This window comes from Etheostoma spectabile, chromosome 16 (assembly GCF_008692095.1).
Source record: "Etheostoma spectabile isolate EspeVRDwgs_2016 chromosome 16, UIUC_Espe_1.0, whole genome shotgun sequence".
Classification (NCBI taxonomy): Eukaryota; Metazoa; Chordata; class Actinopteri; order Perciformes; family Percidae; genus Etheostoma; species Etheostoma spectabile.
The window spans coordinates 15,653,916-15,673,901 of record NC_045748.1 but is presented as its reverse complement, the minus strand read 5'-3'; the positions used below and the strand labels follow the sequence as shown (position 1 = coordinate 15,673,901).

The 19,986-nt window shown below is 39.7% G+C and overlaps 1 protein-coding gene across 5 annotated transcripts in view; it reads left to right on the top strand.

The window, feature by feature from the left end:
- arhgap24 (Rho GTPase activating protein 24) overlaps positions 1–19,986 on the top strand; it is a 70,691-nt gene that overhangs the window by 29,653 nt on the left and 21,052 nt on the right. Inside the window, exon 1 of one of the 5 annotated variants that reach the window (XM_032538873.1) lies at positions 11,879–12,358. The exons of 3 other annotated variants lie outside the window; for them this stretch is intronic. In XM_032538873.1, coding sequence (XP_032394764.1) covers positions 12,337–12,358 — 22 coding nt within the window. In that variant the 5' untranslated portion in view covers positions 11,879–12,336. Of the gene's footprint in view, positions 1–11,878; positions 12,359–19,349; positions 19,536–19,986 lie in introns of those variants that run through there. One more of the 5 variants, XM_032538872.1, reaches the window with a different exon arrangement.

Below are 19,986 nucleotides of genomic sequence, written 5' to 3'. Positions count from 1 at the left end.
TGCTATAAATAAAATTGAATTGAATTGAATTGGATCTAAAAATAAGTGTCCAAACAATCAGTTATGCTTTTGAATATGTGCAATACTTGGTCAGATAAAGCTTGTAGTAGAAAAATAAATCTGTCATTAAAGGAACAAAAGGAACGTTTCAGAGACAAAACTTTACATTTTCCCTTCTCTACCCTCCAACTGAAAAATACCTATAATACAAATAAAATGTTTTTTGTATGGTATTTTCATGCGGTTGACGCAACCATTATAGCTACAAAGCCGAGGCTTATAATTGAAACTGTGAGTGGCACATAATTCCACACCTAACATTACTACTGAAATGCAAGACCAGAACATAGGTTTAACTTGCAGGGCTCCCAGATATCTCAGTTGGTAGTGCGGGTGCGCATATTTAGAGGTTTACTACGCAGCCGGCCATGGTTCGACTCCAACCTGCGGCCTTCTCTCTCCCCTTTCATGTATTCAGCTGTCCTGTAAAAATAAAAGGCCAAAAGTGTCCCAATAATGTAATCTTTAAAAAAATTTAAAAAATAAAAAACGTTGCAGAGAATTGGTGACATCCAGATCACATCACATTAATGTTGTGATTATATATTATAACCAACTTTTCTACGGATGAAGGCAGTGAAATATTTGAACAAGGTTACCATCAGTCTTATTCCAATTTAGTTTGTAGTATGACTTTGATTAAAGTACACTAAAGAATTCAATCTTTTCTATTGCCTCACTGACTCAATGTGCTGCCTTTAGGTCTCATTTTCATTTCCCTCTTTGCAGGTGCTGCAGTATATGCTTTCACACGTGAAGCATGTGAAAAGTAATTGGTTGTGTGAATTGATTAGTTTTTTCCTCTGGTGGTATGTGATGTATTGACAGCTTTTCAATTTCTCCTGACTTATGAGACTTAGGGCCCTATCTTTCACCTGGCGCAGCACAGCGCAAAGCCCGACGTAAGTTCTTCTGGTAGTTTAAGCCCCACACTGTTTAAATAGCAAATGCAACTGTGCCCATCTGTGTCTTACAAGGAGGTGTGTCCAGGTGCATTCTTGATGTATTTCTATCTTGAGGCAGCAGAAATTGATCACGCCATTGACCAACAAAACCTGATCTAAAGTCAATGACGCAGTATTTTTAACAGTGCATTAGTAAAATGCCCCTAGGCTTGTGCACAGCATGCACACAAACATGCAAAAGATTAAAAATAAAAATATTACAATGTGAAATAGTATTATGATAGGATACGCTTTCACTTCACTAGCAGATCAGTTTCTTCTCCTGAAAATCTCTCCTTCCTGCTTAGCAAATCCGCCATGATAATAGCAATGCGGCAAGGTCCAAATGCATCTGGTTTTTGGAAAGGAATGGGAGATGACACACTAATTGGTTTATTGCATGTTACGCCCAAAACACACCTATGATTAATTAAGATACAAAGTACAACCCTTTTGATCTGTGTGCCAGGCGCATAGGACCCTTTTTTCCCGCTGGTAAACTAGCAAAAGTGGATTCGTACACGCCCAAAACGCATCTGCGCCAGGCCCTTTACGCCGTGCGCTTAGGTCATTAAAATAGGGCCCTTAATGTTTGAGTTTACCTAGTCTCCCCCACTACAAACAGTTTTAATCTTTTTTCCCCCTCTGTACCAGACTGTATAAGCTGTAAAAAAAAACAGCAACAGACTTGTATTCTTTAAAATCCCACTAATACTATTAAACTGTTTTTGCCATTCTGAAACATCCACCACACCCTACTACTGATGGAAAAAAAGAACATGGCTTGTTATGAGACAGCATATAAAGAGGTCTTAGAGAAGCAGAGAGAGCAAATGAAAGGAAAACACAACACATATATTCCACTGGTCTAAATGGGGCTGTGCAGTTTGAACACAACACATGGACACTCTTTGGAAGAGAGAGAGACGGGATGTGATGGGGGGGGGGTTGGAGCAAGGGAAATAGGGTGGAAGTCAGAGTTGTACAGAGATATCCGTTGTCTTGCAAGGGTGCTGGTGAGGTCTGAACACAAGCTGGGAATCGGGTGTGCCAGTGGCTTGAACAGCAGCATCAGGACATCTATGCAGGGAGGGAGACTCTGCTTTAAGATTAAGACCCAACTCTGTATTTTTAGATTTTCTGGAGAGTTTTACTTAGTTACTCTGTGCTAGTGATAGACCGATTATTGACCCTAGCTAATTATCGGTGTGTTTATTGGAATTTTGCTGATTATCTGAATGAGCGTTCTATTGCCCCACAACACTATCTGACAATCTTTTACTGTGTATTATGTTGAAAGTTTCTAATTTATTAAATAATTACTTAAAGCAAAGTTTTGTGTTGGAGTTTGTAACATTCCAATATCCTAATTTTGACTTTAAGATTTTTTTTATGTTCACTGTAAATACATATTGGTTCCAAATATCAGCTATCGGTTTCATTAACTACTAAAATTGGTATCGGCCTTAAAAGACAGTGTCGGTCGCCCTGCTCTGTGCCTTGAAAATGTTCAGATCAATCTGTTCAGAAAAACATCTGCGACCTTTATTCAACCGTGTTGTGCACACTGATGCTTTTTCTCTTCCTCTCTCGTCATTGTCTCTTTCACTGCACTCATCCACATCTGGATGATGAGTGCGGAAGAGAGGGGGTTTATGAGGCAGATTCACCACGTACGTGGCTAACAATATTTAGACTGGAATCATGTCTTTATTATTAACTGTCTGACAGAAGCACACAGGTACAGACACAGTGGGGCTTTTGTTTTGCTCGCCCACACCAAGACTAAGCACCAGTGTTCTTCCATCACACCGACAGGTTACAACATGTGCAAGCACACATGGGCCTGTGCTAAAATGAACAGGGATTAACAACCAAAATGCCCTAGTGCAGGATATTTGTATGTAAATGTGCTGTATTTATATAGCGCTTTTCTAGTCTTAACAACTGCTCAAAGCGCTTTTACATTATACAGAAAACATTCACCATTCACACACATTCATACACTGTGGCGAGGCTGCCGTACACGGTGCCACCTGCTCATCAGATAAACACTCACACACATACACACTCCGATGCACAGCATCGGGGGTAACTCGGGGTTCAGTGTCTTGCCCAAGGACACTTCGACATGGGACTGCAGAGCCAGGGATTGAACGCCCAACCTTCCGATTGGCAGGCAAGCACTCTACCACCGAGCCACAGCCGCCCCATGCCCTCCCCACCCCATGTATGCCATGCACAATATGACAAAAGACATTTTTCTGTGTAGCCACATTTGGATGCACCTGCAAACTTTTCTAAATTCTGCAACTTCCTAAAGGGATCACAGAAAAAGGTAGCTTCTTAAGAGTAACTCTCATACACTGACAGCATAAAAAAATGATTACTCATAGTCCACACATCTGGAAAACACATCAGAATATCTTGCTGCTCGGGATCAGTGTGCAGTATTATCTGATGTTGGAGAATCCTCCAAAGAGTTAGGTATGATCTGAATACAGCTGTGTGATATAACTGGATCCGAGCTATGAGACTGCAATACAGTGAGCAGGCAGGGCCTGCCTTTAGCTATGATGAAGTTAGTCAAAAAGGCACTTCATTTATTTACCTGTTAAAGCTGCATAAATACCTGTAGCGAAATGTCACTCTCCGTGGTGATCCAACTGTGATTCATCATCCCAGTCATATAAAACAAGAATAAACACAGGAAACACTCCCCGCTGTGATTTTGATGGAGAAACAGTGCACTGCTCTATCCCTAAGCTCTAATAAACATAATGCTTTTGGCTGCAGAGTTCAGTATGAGACACACACACACACACACACACACACACACACACACACACACACAAACACACACACACACACACACACATACACACACACACACACACTTTTCTCTCTCTGTCTCTCATTCGGTTTCTCTTGATAGCCTGGTTAGAGTGGCCACATTCAATCACCACTGTTGAATTATGGGAATATATTCCAATTCACCCCAGACGGCACCGTCCCTTCCTTCATGGGAGAACCTTGGCATCATGCTGCCATGAGCAGGTGGACAGCCTCAGGCATAATGACTGTTCACAGGGTAAATCCTGAGTCTATAATACATACCTGAACCGTTTCCTCTTTAGTACCTTAGGTCACATGTCTTGGCTCAGCTTATTGTACAAAGTAAGGTTATATCTAGGCCTTTCCTCTTTTTGAGTTGACACAGGGTTGTAGTGAAGTTGGGATGAAGAAAATGCTCAAAGCCCCTGTCTATTTAGAGGCGATAGTGCCCTCATGTGGTTTTCTGAGTCACTGCAGTACTGGCGATGGTCCCCTAATCCAGTCCAGTTTATGTATTAAATCTTTTTTTGCACTGAATAAAATGGGAGTGCATTTTCATATTTTATATCCTTTATTTGCAAAGTACATATATGTACAGCTTTTAGGAAGGAATGTACCCACTGCATTTAACATATACAATACATACTGTATATAAACATATACATATACTGTCACAAATGGAAGCAATGCACTAACGTATACGTCTTCATGAATTCAGCAAGATGTTGGTCTTTGTGCTGAGAGTTAATGTCTACATACATGTACAGTAATGACATATAGTGCCAAATTTACTGTTTCTAACATTCACTCTAATTTTAGTATGATACGATTGAATTCAAACATTACAAATGCTTTAATTGCTTGTATTGTAGTTTACGCTGTTGGTATTTTATTGGGGAAATTGTTTCATCGACTAATTAGTACAGAAATTAACAGAAATTAACAGTTATTGAGCAATAACTGAGTAAACTCTATCCACTAATGTAGACTGCGATGTGCAGGTCTGGAAAAAGCCACTTGGTGGACCTTGAGTTCACTTTTTTTGTCAGAATGCTTCATACCTTTGTTTTACTGCAGTTTTTTACAGTTTGTTTTTACTATACAAATCTTATCAGTGACAACATTTAATGAGTTTCACATGTAAATTAATTTTTTGAGTCGTCCGTGAAAATCTTTCCATCATTAGCGTGACATGCATTCCTGAGGGGTAGCTATATAGAGCCACCTTGGTGACCTCTGCAGAGATTTATGATGGTCTCTGTCACTGAGGTGGATGTGTTATTAAGTATATGACTTGTGTGATTGAGTTATCATAATCACAATGTAAATAAGAGTTGGCAGGCGTGGCAGAGTGTGAGCAAATCAGAGTCGGACATGCACAGAAGATTCTAGAGTGTAGAAGTTTTGACAGGTGCAATTATTCGTGCCCAAACCCAAAAATACCCGGAAAAGTAGGCTACCTCCCAGAACCAAACCAGACCCGTCTATTATTCAAAAGCTCTGTGTAGAACCTGAGAAATGTCAGACATTGGACCGGGGAGACAGAGACACGATCAGCACCGATTTTACAACTGATTGCTATTGATAAGTGGGGCTGTACAATATGAGGAAAAGATCTAATTGCGATTATTGTTGACTGATATTGCAATACGATTAACGATATTGAAGTGAATGATCATTTTTGTTTAATTTTTCTCAATTTAGTTGAAAAATATTAAAATTAAATGATGGTTAAATGATGATGTGTGTTATTTTAGCGAGGATCTGTAGGCTACCAAACAATATGGATATTTCACTAGCTATTAGGCCTACATATTGCTATTTAGATAAAATTGTGATTAATTGTGCAGCCCTATTAACAAGGTAATGTTAATTTGTAGGAACAAAACTTTGTCTTACTATGTAAAGTTAGCCTTCTCCCCTGTGCCTGTTCCTCTCCTGCTGTTAGAAAGAACATGGTTACTCCACTTCTTATTTCAGTTTAAAAGTCTGCTGTCACGATGAGTAGGCTTTAACTATAGACTGTTAAAATGCTATGGCTATGACTAACGTGGCTCGTTTAGAATCAGCTTTGCAGTTTTGTTGCATGTTAGCAAATTAAAGATAATTTCGTCTGTTTGCCCTTTTGAACTAAAATAAAAATTACTCATTGCTACGGCTGCTAACGCTAGCATCGCAAGTATTCAGCCTGACCTGTGCTCTCTGACACGCATGTCATTTGGTACCACCATGTGGCCACAGACACACACACACACACACACACACACACACATACACACACACACACACACACACACACACATTCTTCTATCGGGATTACAGCTGTCTGATCTTGACTCTGGTATTACCCATGGGTATTACCATGGGCCTAATGGTAGCCTTTTAAGTAGGCAGCCTATACATTTGAAGACCTGTAGCATTGAAGCCCTACTTAACGTTATTATTCGTTATTACTCATCTGGTTAATTAGTGAAAATCTCTTCGTGCAAAAAAAACATGAATTATCATTATCATTAACATTTAAAACAAACTGTCATTAGATGATTAGTCTAGGAATGTGCTTTATCAGGACAACATGCTAATCTTATCTAAACCTATAGACAGACTTCTTATTAAAAAGTAATGACTAAATGATTTCTATTAGAGGGTGAAGACAGACATGCACTTAGAAGACCACAGACCACTGTAGGCCTACTGTTCATCTGGCATGTGGCATAAAAGCACCTAAAGTTGATGATAGGAAGAGGGATGGGTGAAATAAATAAATGAAAAAGGCCCAAGTCAACTTTTAGGGGTGCTTTAATACCCCAAACAATTATTCTACACAGAATATTTACCTCTAGGCATCAGTGTAAGCCCCCAGTGGAGTATTTTAGAAAATATGAAAATCTGTAGTGTTCTGCTGATATTTCAGTGTCAGGATGTATGTATTATTTTGTTTATGGGTAACTTATGGAGCTGGCATTGGTTGTTTGTGTGCATACTGCATGTGTGCTCTCTGTTGTTTAATTAGATTCAATGACCACTGGTGCAGCTCATGTTTTTTTTTCAGAGAGTTGACACAATATTAGTTTTGTATGAGTTTTATAATCAAGTTTTATCCTTTCATGTTAGCTCATCTGTAGCTCTACAATGCACACACTACTACAGTATTTAGTGAGTGCTTGAAAGACATTGGACTATTCTAAGTCCACAACCAGCTCACAGCTTAATTTACAGTTCTATTACCAGGCATGCTCCAAAGAGAAGCAACTAGTTTGCACACAAAACCAGGAAAATTAAAAGCTTCCTATTTATTGTATTGAGTTTTGGTTTTGAGTTCACACTTTCCTCAATTCACAGGTGTGTGACAGTTCATGCTCTTTTTAAACATGTTGATGTAATCAAGGAAAGGCAGATTTCTTTGCATAGCACGTTTCTACAACAAGTCAAAGGGCTTTTTATAATACATAAAAGTAATAAAGACAATATGTACAAGAGACACAAGAAAATGGGTTAAACATACATACGGCAAGGATCAAGCAGATCAAGCAGAAGAATAAAGATTACTGTACAGCCACAGTGAAGACATATCAGGTGCATATAATTAAAAGTAATCAAACACTGTTTAAGAAATAGTTCACACAGAGCAGCTTTCAAAGAAAAAGGTGTGGCAGTACAATGTACAAGATACGCATCAAATGTCAAAGGGAAAATAAAGAGTAAGTAAGAAGTAAGAATCTGAAAAAAATGGGGGAAAAAATATTGAAAAATGTCATAATTTAAATAAAATACACTATTTTACAGCAGGGTTAGTCATCAAACTCCAAGGATCACAGGGAGAAAACCCCTCCCAGCTATAATAAATGAAAAAGCTCCAGGAAATGACTTCTCCACCTCTTACACCCACCTCACTGCATAGCTAGAACATACACAAGTTTGATCAAATTAATCTGACACATAGGATATAAACAAGAAGCAGCTTTCTGTTTCGGAGGTTTTGATGTACTGATTTAATTAGCAGTTGGATGTATAGTGCCCACACAGCTTCCAATGCATCATAAATCCAAGAGGAATAGAGCATTATCAAGACACGCATTAAGAGGGTAAGCAGTGAAATCTATGGAAATTGTGTCAAAAATTAAGAAGCTCGTAAAAAGCGTGAGTGACAAGATTGTGTTTTGCACATAATAGCGTTGACTATCTTCAATTGTATGCCCCCCCACACACACACACATACAAACACACACACACACACACACACACACACACTCTGTGCGCACACTTCAGAGCCCGTGTCCTTTCTCTCTCAAGAACTTGCTTTGTAATTTGACATTTTAAAAAAGGTCAAAAACTGAACTTCTCTTTTCAGTGTAGTTTGTGCATATGTGTGTGTGTGTGTGTGTGTGTGTGTGTGTGTGCGTGTGTGTGTGTGTGTGTGTATGTGTGTGTGTGACATGTTTATGCACATCCATGTTTTTCCAGTGTGCTGTCTGTGGCCCAGCGGCATATGGCCTCCTGGAGGAGAGCAATCTGCTGCTGTTGACATTTCTCCTATGGGGCCTCTGAGACATTCCTTGTTGTTGTTCTCTTGATAGCTGAATTTATGATCCTTAGCACACCAGCATTTACAAAGAGGCAGAGGGCCATCGGACCGACTCGCCATGCTGCTATCAATGTCCTGGCAGCATTAATGAGAAAACAGTCAAAAACAGAAGTTTTTAATATTGAATTAGGTCATGAGGTCAGACAGTTTTATGTTCCTTAGTATTCTAAACCCACAAGTTTTCTTCCTCAGATGACAATACAGACATTTGAATGACTTTGAAGATGACCTGGATTTTTCCTCTAGCTCAACCATGAGGTTGCCATTTGTGGTTTTAAGTAAAATATCTCGACAATTATGGACTGCAATGGGATTTGGTACACATATGTACATCTCTGGATAATTTGTGTTATCTTTTCTTCTATCACCACAATCAGGTAAACATCTAAAATGTGTCCGGTTATTTGGTTTATCACTAAATATCTGCAAAACTGACCACATTCCTATCACCTTTGGCTGTACTTGGTCTTTGTACTAATGTCAGAAAATGTTAGCATGCTAACACGCTAAACTATGATGGGAAACATCTTGTAAAGTAATCAACACTTCACTTGCATCGTTGAAACTATAGTATTTAATTTGAAAACAAAGACAAAGACAGGGCTGGATGCCAACTAAAATCTCTCACCATCCTTCCTGTCCAAATACCTGCTGCCAACTAACTCCAAACTAGCTTTTGAGCACAATTCGTATTAGCCTATTCCCTGGCTAATTGGAGTTGTGCTCAAAAGCTAGTAGGAAGTGGAAGCTAAATGTCCTGCTGGTTGATAACCCTAACCCTAGCTAAAGCCGAAGCTTGGGAGGAGTAGATAATAGGATGATTTTCTAAATTTATCTGGATGAGTTCTGGATTCACCATTTGGTGTCCCAGAAGGCAAAGGCCGGATATTGCTCAGTGTGTCTTTGCAGAGGAAGGGAAACGCTGAGAATCTACAGGGGAAATAGTTTGAAGATGCAAAAAGTAGTTTGGGAAAGAAAACCCTGCAGACACATCCTTTATTTGAGTAGAAAAAGACAAACCTTAAAGTCTAAGAACTTTACCTTGGTAGAGGTTGCTGAGATAGTTAGAAAACACACTGTCAAGGCAGTAGGCATGGATGAATTCTGTCTGGATGATGTTGGAATGCTGTGATTGAAAAGACTCTTCAGTGTCACATAAAATTTAGGAGCAGCTCCATTGTAGGCTACTGGCAGAAGCTGGAAGCAGAACATTTTGGGGATTGTGTCCTCAAACACAGACTCAAACTCCTTTCCTCTGAAAGTCTGTGACAAGGTGCTGGAAAGGAAAATCTGAGTGGCTGTCAAATGGATTTAAAGTAACAATACACACTCCAAAGCAGAAGAAACATCATTTTACCCTCTCACAGAATGTTGAAAGGTTTGAAGTTGTCTTTGTGGATTAGAAAAAGGTCACTGACCAGGTTTCCCAAGGTAACATTGCAGGAGGTGCTGTCGGAGTTTGGGCTGCCAGAGCTGCAGCAGCAAGCTACTCAGTCAATGTAGACTCAAAATGGATGTCTTTATAATGATCAGGTTTGTTAAAGGGGGCATTGGACTCTCTGTCAAGGATGTCTCCCTTGTGTGTGGGATTTTCACAGACTGCTCATTAAGAAAGACCCTCTGGAGAGTGTTTAGTTCAGTGAACCCTAAAGTTTGTAGAAAATATTGTCCTTTTATGACTGCCAAATGCTAAGGGTGATGGCTAACATCTCTAAGTTTGACCCAATGGTTGTTAAGAAAAGAGATGGACTGTCACATCCAGCTGTTGAAAGACAAACTGACCCCAAAGAAAGCAGTTTTTTAGGGTTATGCTCAGGAGTGAGGCTAAGATGATGCTTAGCTAAGATAACCAGCTGCTGGCTGTATATTCATATTTAACAGACAAATATGACAGTGTTATCTACCTTCTCATCTCAAGGCAAGAACGCAAATAATTTCCCAAAATGTCGAAATACTGCTTTAAGAAAAAATGCCATTTATGTGCCACATACGTTTTCTCCATGTCTGCACATACACATACAATTAGACAGTTATCAAAACACTTTCTTTTGTAAGTGGGAGGATACAACTTTCTAACAGCACATGAATATGAGTATTGGTTTTATATGCTGTCAGTATCTTCAACAGCAGTCTGATCAGCGTTTACAGTCCTCTAATGTGTCTCAGTAACAACACAATGTGCAGTTTATGTATTTTAGTGATGGGACCAAAGCTCGAGGTAGCTCGCATAATGGCTCAAACTGCACAGTGAATGATGGAGCCCATTTGTCAGAAAGCCATGATTGAACAACCACTAAATGGGAAAAGGCAGCTGCAGTAACAACACAAGAGAACAATGTGTAGGATGAGTGGACATCCCAAAGTCGCCTGCGACACAAATGGCTTTGTGTCTGAGCTGTGAAGGACAACAAATAAGATGTTGAGAATGTAACGCAACTGGACACAAGACAAGTTCTAGAAACACATTTATTTGACCCATGCATATATTCTTTGCATGTCAACCAGACACAGACTCTCGTGCGATGAGCTGAACTGCTGATTCAATACGTGACAAAAAGCAGGAGGCCCGGGGAATTCAGCATGTCCAAACAATAAGCTGTATACCTTTTGTATAAGGTGGATGTTGTTTGAAACATCCGCCTCATTCTCAGCTAGGCTCCTGTAAGAGAATCCCAGGCCTTCTTCCTTTCTTTCTTGTGCATTATTATTCCTGTGTGTGTGAGAGTGTGCATGAGTAAGATCCTCTGGAGGAAATGTCTCTGGCCAAAGAGAGGGACAGGACAGGAAGCCCAGATGCTTACATAACAGCCTTATTGAGGGGATCGGTATTTGACATGTCACATAGCAATGTCCTCCATTAGCCTCCCACTCTAACTGCTGCTCCCACATGGATCAGGTTGGCCAGGTTTCACTGAGGGCACTTTTTGGCCTCCAGTGAAGTTTCTGCAAGGCTACTACACTATGTTTGTCTGCTGGGGACACTTGACTTGAATGTTCAGACCATTGGTATGTAAACTGATTTCTGTCTGGATAAATATTTAGATGCACCCCCCCCCCCCAACAGGTGTTGTCCTTCAATGTTATCCTCCTCCAAGCTTAGATTGTAAACGGTGACCTCTGCCATTTGATGGAAGCCAACGATGTGGAGTTCGCCTTTATGTCTGGATTGAAAAATGATAAGGAGGCTCTCCTCCTCTCCTCAAAGAAGGAGAAACCCCAGTGTCTATGTGCTTCCTAGCCACCAGTAGCAGCAGCCTCGTCGACCCTGCGCGGCTGTATTTATAGAGCGCTATGGATGACTCATTTGGCCGAGTGCCCGCTCTTCATTCACCAGATTTACAGGGCTGCTTGATTTACAACCCCCCCACCCCCACCCCACCCCCCTCACCAGCAGCTCCCACCCCACCCCTCTCACTTCCTTCAGAGACCATCTTGCTTTCAGCTTGCTGTCTCACTCGGTTTCACTTGGCCGCTCTCTCCTACACTTCTTTCGTGTGTGACTTCGAAACATGCTTCCTCCGCTCTTTCAGCTCCTTTGACAGAAGTATATGCAGAGGAAAGGCTTCCAGGGAGGCAGACAGACTAGCCTTAGCCTGACCCTGCCTAAGTGCTGCTGATTGGTGTGTCACATTGACCTGCCTTTGACTTAACAAAATGAAGTTGTAAGCAAAAGAATTATATGAGGTGGAGGGAAGCTGCAGGCAAAGGAAGGCGGAGGGGGAGAGTGGGACGGATAGTAGTGAGCGTAGTGAAGTGTGTTTTACCAGAAACAGAAGTAGATAAATCTATCTGTGGCACCGAACAAGAGCAGATGAAGAGGTGGCACCAGGTGGTCGGCAGTCAGCAGCGACACTGTGGCTTTTGCTCCCTCAAGCTCCAGCTGAGAAGGGGGCCCGTCTTCCGCTGTGCCCCATGGATCTTAACTCCAACCCAGGTCTGTCTCTATACATTACTGTAATGAATACTAACATGTTTGTGTCTGGTTTGGAGCGTGTCATTACGATGGCAGTGATAATATTAGACTGGGCACTGTTTAAAGTTACGACTGAAGGAAGGGGTGGAAGGATTTCTCAGATAGCTTTACTTGTCTCAAACCTACTCTTACTAACTCTCTGTAAGTAAGTGTTTTTTTCCATATGCTGTCTATTCATCATGTCAGCAGATGGGTGTTTTACAAGATACAATTCATAGCTTATGTTTATTGCAGCTGTGATTTCAGATGAGCAGTTTATGATGCATGCATGCCTGATTTCCCTGCCGTTGTGGTGACATTGCTGCAGGTTCCAGTTCATTTGTCCACTATAAAAACATCAGCAAACAGACTCTGTGAATAATTGAGTTATTATTATTCACAAAATGCTCAATTTAATATGCAGTAAAAATCAATTTATAGAGGAGCCTTGCCCCGTGGCGCTGTAATGACAGGATGGGAATGACCATCACACTCCTTGCTCCATGCTGAACATGTCATGCTTTTATATTTTCAACATATTACACTTTCTACACACTACACATTTTTTTCTTCATAAAAGAGATATATATTTATATGACAATAACAATGTCAAACGAACAATGGATAGTTTTAGTTTTTTTAAGTATCAAAATTGATGCAGCAGAACCAGAGAGTATCTTATTTATTCCACACATTCTTATTCCTTGTCAAAACGTGGTGCCTCCATTACCCACAATGCAACTCATGCAACAGTTCAGTCAGAACTCAGATTGTGTTAAAAAAAAAATACTATTCATTCATTTAGAATTCAGATATACAAACAAACAAGGCACATTTACAAATCCACTTCAAAAATAGAGTTTTTGCATAAAAACAACATAAAGAAGAAAATAAGATAAGAAAAAATAAATAGAAGGGACCATCTCAAATCAAGTTAAGAGTTTCAAGTCAATAAATCAATTCAAGGGCTTTTCTATCCTTTCACTCAACTCATTTCAATGACTTACACAAAATGTTTAACTCATTCTTAAAATATCTACATTTATATATACATTTTTTTCCTAAAAGCACCAAATTGTTAACAACAAAATCTATCTTCTTATTTTCAAGCCAACAGCAGCTAAAGTTGCTTCAAGTTGTTAGCCTCAAGCGGGCTACAGAGGTAAGGTCACTTCTTTCTTACTCCATACTACCAGATTTCTTTCATTTTCAAACTTGTAATTCTTCATTTCCAATTCTGGCTGAAATGCCATTCCGCTAGAGCCACAAAAGGCTTTGTAGAACTTTTCCCTTTTTTTTTTTACATATACAGTAGTACTCCCCAAGACCTGTACTTGGACTGTGACGTGTAACATCTACCCTTTCCAACATATTAATGACTGTCTAATTACTAAATATTACAGCATCTGTATCTTACTACCAAGGTATGCTGTGGCAAAGATGATCAAGCATATTATGTTGCACTTGTGAAATTATGTATTGAAAATGTAATTAACCATTTGGATAATGTTATTGTAAACTATTTGTTCAAATGAAAGATGCCAAAAAAAACACATGTCTTACTGCCCTGCACTCTACCGATCATGACATATTTCAACTAAAGGAAGACTACACGATACTAACAACACTGAAAACATTTGTTTATGATTTAACCATATGAGCCCTTGGAACAACTTGTATATTAAGATAAGCTTTTAAACCATATATTATACCAGGTGTGGCTATACTAGATGTGTAGCTTTAAAAAAAATATTGCCAGAGGGAGGAAAATCATGCTAAGCAAAAAAAGCATTCTCATAGCTGGGTCAAATTTCCCTTTGCTTGGCTGCTTGAGTCAGATAACAGAACAGACTTGTGAAATCATGGCTCCCAGCCTGCCTGTAAATCCAAGACGTTCTCATGCAAAAATGTGAAGCAACAGAAGGGAGAAAGAGGAAATACTCTATATGTAAAATATAAGAGCAGAAGTTAGATTTCAAGAATTGTTGAGAAGGAAAGTAAAGAGAGGAAGAGAGGTGTTTATGTTTGAGATGTTGAACTCATAAAACTAAATGTATAAAATACGTGTCTACGTGATGAAAAATCTGCTAGTTGAATTCAACAGGTCTCTCTCTTCAGCAAATAGAACGTGACTAGGGGTTAGAAAGATTATGATACATACTTTTTCTCTGATTATTATTAAAACTCTTTGCATAATAATGCCATGTCAAACTGATCACTATAAACAAGATAATCAAGGAGCCATAGTCTGTCCTTGTGAAAGGCACAGGATGTTACTGGGGGCAGAGCAGGCACAGGAGAGTCCCAGACCAAATGAGATAAACTGATAACATCGACTGTTATGACTTTGTGTTAACGTCCACTTTGTATATATAAGTGGCTGTTGAGAGCTTCCAGTTAGGCATTTTCTGTACTATTCTGTAGTGTGGAAGTCTCCTTGTGTTCTCAAGTAAAAATGAACTTTTGGTACAACTTCAGTGGTCTATGTCTATTCTTGATAATGAAATTATTCTAACACTAGACAATACAAATAAAGGATTGGGCATACCCATAACAATTATGAGTGTCAAACTCAGGTTTTTATTTTATTATACTGACATTCAGTAGTTTTTGATTTTTGACCTGCAATAGCACCGGTCTGAATCCAGAGAACTGACTGAACAACATTGACAACAGTTCAGCAACGCACACTCAAACACACAAAGAGGCAATCTCGTCGTCAGCATTTCTCTGTCTCTCCACTTAGATCACCACCAATCTTTTTCTTTGACCCAGCTGGCCTGCACTCCCCCCTGCACTGCAGCCCTCTCAGACCAGCAGTGCTTTGGCCAGCTTTGTAAGAGAAAACAACGAGGATGTGGAGCAGCAATGCACACAGGACTGCTGCGATGGTCAAAACGAATACATGCTTATCTTTGCCAAACTGATGGATGCTATTCATTGGCTGTCTAGATAATTGAGCGGCGAGTCAACATGAGGTTTCGTGGTGCATTCGTCACACAGATATCGGTTAAAAGTACGTGGCATGGACAGATTCAAGGGTGAATTTATTACACAGAGACAAATATTGCTTCTGCTCTGGGAACACATTTGTGATATCTACACCAAAACTGGTGTCACTCATGTTCCATCTCATCACTCACTAAGTAGAAATACGAAGTGGTGAGAAAGGCTCTTTCAGTGTGATGATTGATGAATGTCTACTATCTCTGCTTTCTATCAACAATAATGTTCAACTCTGACAGGCCCTTCAATCTCCAAAAGCAATCAAGCAAATGAAAATGTTGATTCAATGCCTCTATGACACATAACCATAGTGAGTTCATTTTTTAAATTACCTCAGGTAAATGAGGAGGGAGTAAAGGAGTAAATCAGGAGGAGCCTTTTTCTTCGTGATTTTTTTTTCTCAGCACATCCAGCCAGACTCAAGCTTTTTTAGTTTCCTAAATGATCCTCCTTCGTTGCTACTTCTCTTTGGGTTTCATGGGGAAAGGCAGAATAAGTCACACAGTAAACAGGAATTTAGGTTTCTATGACTCCTGTCTGAAAAGTTCAAAGGGCATTCCCAAAGGCCAGCCTGACTCAGCCTATCAATTTTGGCTGTGGGGAGTGCAGGTGTGCATCTGCCCTGAAGGCCTCATCAGTGCTGAAAGGTGATATTAGAAGGTATTAGTGAGCAGAGCAACAGGTACTTTGTCAAGTCCACTCCTTGTTTCATTCTCTAGCCTGGATAAAGGGAGGTTCAGTCCATTCACAGAGTGCCAGGATGTTTGTCTACGTCTATTTCTTCCATTCTTTATCTTGGTAATTAAGATGAAAGCTGCACTATCTGAAACATTTGTAAACAAAGCAGCAGGCTGCTAAGAATGATGTGATGTTGCAGAAACTGCAGGAAAAAAATAACAAATTGACTTAAATCTCCGCTTTTTACAGTAAAACATCCTGCAGAAAATATTGTTAGCTGTAGCATCCTTATCTGCATGTGTGTGTGTGTGTGTGTGTGTGTGTGTGTGTGTGTGTGTGTGTGTGTGTGTTTGTGTGTGTGTGCGTGTGAGTGTGTGTTGGACAAACATGAGATTTAGTTTTGGGTTGCAGAGTGCACACCAAGTATGATTTCCTGGCATGCCCGCCACACAGATTTATAGTCTCATGGCCATGAGTGCATGATATACAGTACACACTTGTCCAATTGGAGATATTTCATTGTGAGATATGTTTACATAACCATAAGGATGCCCACATGTTTCAAACAGACACACAGCATCACATGCATGTTACAGAGAATATAACTGCTTGAAGCACAGTAAGTCTGGCTCTACATGAGACATGAATTCTCTGATAATATGGGGATTATACCATGCTACAAACTAGTGTCAGGTTGATTTTAGAGAAATGGCCTGCAGAGCCACTCTTAGTTTTTCCTCTTGGATCTGTATGTACTGCACCTTTCCAGAAGCTCCCTCTGAAGTATCAGTCTGCTTGTATTCCGGATCTAATGTTTCAGCCTCCCAGCATTGCGTGCAAGTGTTCAAGTGACAACAGCTGCCAGCCCTCACCAAACCTCAACACTCCAAACATTTTAATGGGATATTAATCCCCCAGTCAGAAGTCACCAAAGCTGTCAGTGGTTTTAATGGTTCACTCGTAAGGATTTTAGTATTTTAACAAACCTCTTATCATGCATGGTTAATCTCACGTTATACTGCAAGTCACCACAGAAATGAATATGGGTTAAACAGAATGTTTGTGGTCAATGGCTAAGAGCTTGTACAAATGTCGTTTGTGATTTATATTTACAATTGTCAGTTTAGGTTGTTAACACTTTAAGCTAAGTCAAATATTAAAGGATCATACCAGGACTTCTTTTATTGTTATTATTCTTTACAATTACTTTAAATCACACATCCTTTACAGTCCTAACAACCATTTTCCAAAGCAAAATATAGTTTATTTTACTTAGTTTTAGGAAACTCAAAATGAATTTAAGATACAGCATATACTCCATCATAGTAAACATGATATATTCTTTTTTTGTCAGTTACACTGGAAAATTAAGATAGCATTGTTGGAAAAGGCTGTTTAAATGCAGTAAAAAAAAAAAAAAAGCACGTATTATTGATTCAAAATTCCCCAGGGGACTCTGTACAACTCACATTTCCATCTGTGTTAGTCTCTAGTCTTCATAATTATCATGTCAACATTCTCATTATGTTTCAACACAAGCTCTGGACTTTAAGTCAAGTCTGAGCCCTGTTTTCCTTTTCCTAAAGTTGAAATTGATTCCCCTTTACATAATGGTATATTTACAGCAGCCTTGGCAGGACACACAGACACAGCTCTTTATTTAGTTGGCATGATATCAGAATGGAGCCACTTGGCTTTTTGACATGCATGTGACCTCCCGGACTGACCCACTGCTTCCCCCGACTGTCCTCATGACAACTCACTAAAACTCTGTTCACCCGTACTGCTCAACAGCAAGGTATCATGTTAGCCTTTCAGCACCAACGAATACAGAGAATTTAGAGTTGATGTGGCCATTATTCTCCATTTTGTTGGTGCCATGATTACCTTCTTCCCTATGGGCGCCTGTAGCGGGACAGTAGAGCCAAACAACCCTTGTCCCCTCCAACCTCTATCACTGCTATTCACTTTGTTACTCATTCAGCATCAGATGGTAATGGATAGCCAAAGTAGCTCTATGGAGTCTGTGTTCTCCACCACACAATGTCTTCGGGGAGGCTAATGTTGTGGTGTCTGCCTTCAGATTATGTCGATTGACAGGCAAGGACCACCATGACACCAGGAAGAGAATTAACCATTGATACCTCACAGGGGGTCAGGTGGAACAGGACACCCATTATAGATACATGGGATGATATAACCACAGAGAGAGATTATCTACACGCCAGGAGTCTGTCAGCATGACAAATGTATAGGTTGTAATGAGAGTTTAGGATATTTGGATGTGAAAGAGTAAGATGCAGTATAAATTTTACTTTTTTTTACTTAATTATCAACTATCATGATATGAAGATGCTAGGTGTACATTGTAATCTAGGGCTGGAAAAAACAGTTTGCATTATCAATATATTGGTCGAAACCCAAAGCTATTAATTTTCCAATTAACTAAAACACAGAAAGCAAAGACAAAAAATTTGAACCAGAGAATGCTTGGTGTTTTTAATGAAATGATTATTTGATTCATACAATTGCCTAAACCAATTTTCTGTCAATCAACCGGTCGATTAATCAACAAATCATTGCATTTCCCATTTATATATCATTGTCAACAATCAGGTGATGGGATTTTATTGTCATATAGAGCTGCAAGTAACAATTGACATTCCTTATTAATTAAGCTGTTATTAAATTATTTTTCTCAACCAATTGCCTAACCATTTATTCCATTAAATGTCAGAAATATGTTTGTTAAAAACCTAGCCCAATTTTCTGAATGTCTTGTCTTCAAATTGTTTAATTTGTTTGACCAACAGTCATTACTCTAACTTTGTCTACATTCGTTTTACTTAATCAATCTGCATACTTTAGTTACATTTGTTACATTATGACAATACGATGCCAGAAATAAATATCATATACATGGTCTTACTCCCACATGCAAAAAGTCAATATTATGACATCATTCTGCTCTAAACAGTTTGCAGTTGCTAACAAAGCATTGCAGTGTGAATGGAACATCCCATGTTTGCTTATGGGGTCATGCCCTGAGTCAAACCAGTGGCCTTTTTAAACCCAAGCCTTCAAAGATCTGCCTATTGTTCCCATTACAGTGCTTAAGAGAAGTATGCATGTGAATGTGTGTGTGTGTGTGTGTGTGTGTGTGTGTGTGCGTGTGTGTACTCCCCAACCCCCTCTTCAAACCTCACCTCCCTCCCCTCCTTCCCTTTTCTCTTTAACACCCTCTCAGCTGTGCTCACTCATTCTGAGCCAGGCCAAAAAGCTGGCAGAGCATCTCCTCTGTTAGGAACTCCCGGCCTTAAGCTAACCTAGGTGGCCTGGACTTTGCAGCCCTCTCAAGGAGCTTCATTTCAGGATTACCAGAGATAGGAGTGTGACGGTGACATGGAGATGGTTCATCAGGCGATTCATAGTTTACCACAGTATGGAATATGTGATTTACTATCCTCACATCAAGGTAACAACACTAAGTGTGTTATTTGACTATTTTAAATCTGTTCATAGCTTTCTGTCTCTCCACTGCAATACAACAAATGCATTTTTCTAAACACACTGACTTCTTTACGACAGACTTCCTTGTTGCAACAGCTGCACTTTGTTGAGGGACTAGATTATCTGGAGGTGATATTACTCATGAATGAAGCAGACTGTATGTAAGGGGCGCCATCACATGTAAACGGTAGTTTTTACTTCCAATTTGAATCCTTGTCACCATTGTCACTCGGTGAGTGACTCCCTGTTCTGTTGGAGGTATTTATGATGTGTGGACTTCGGAGAACACTATCATTAGACACAATATTGAATCTCAACTTGCCCCTGCTTGCATGCAAACATGAGAGCTCTTGCAGACGAGGGAAAAGACATAGATGAAGTCATTTAATCTCTGTCTGTTTACACACACACACACA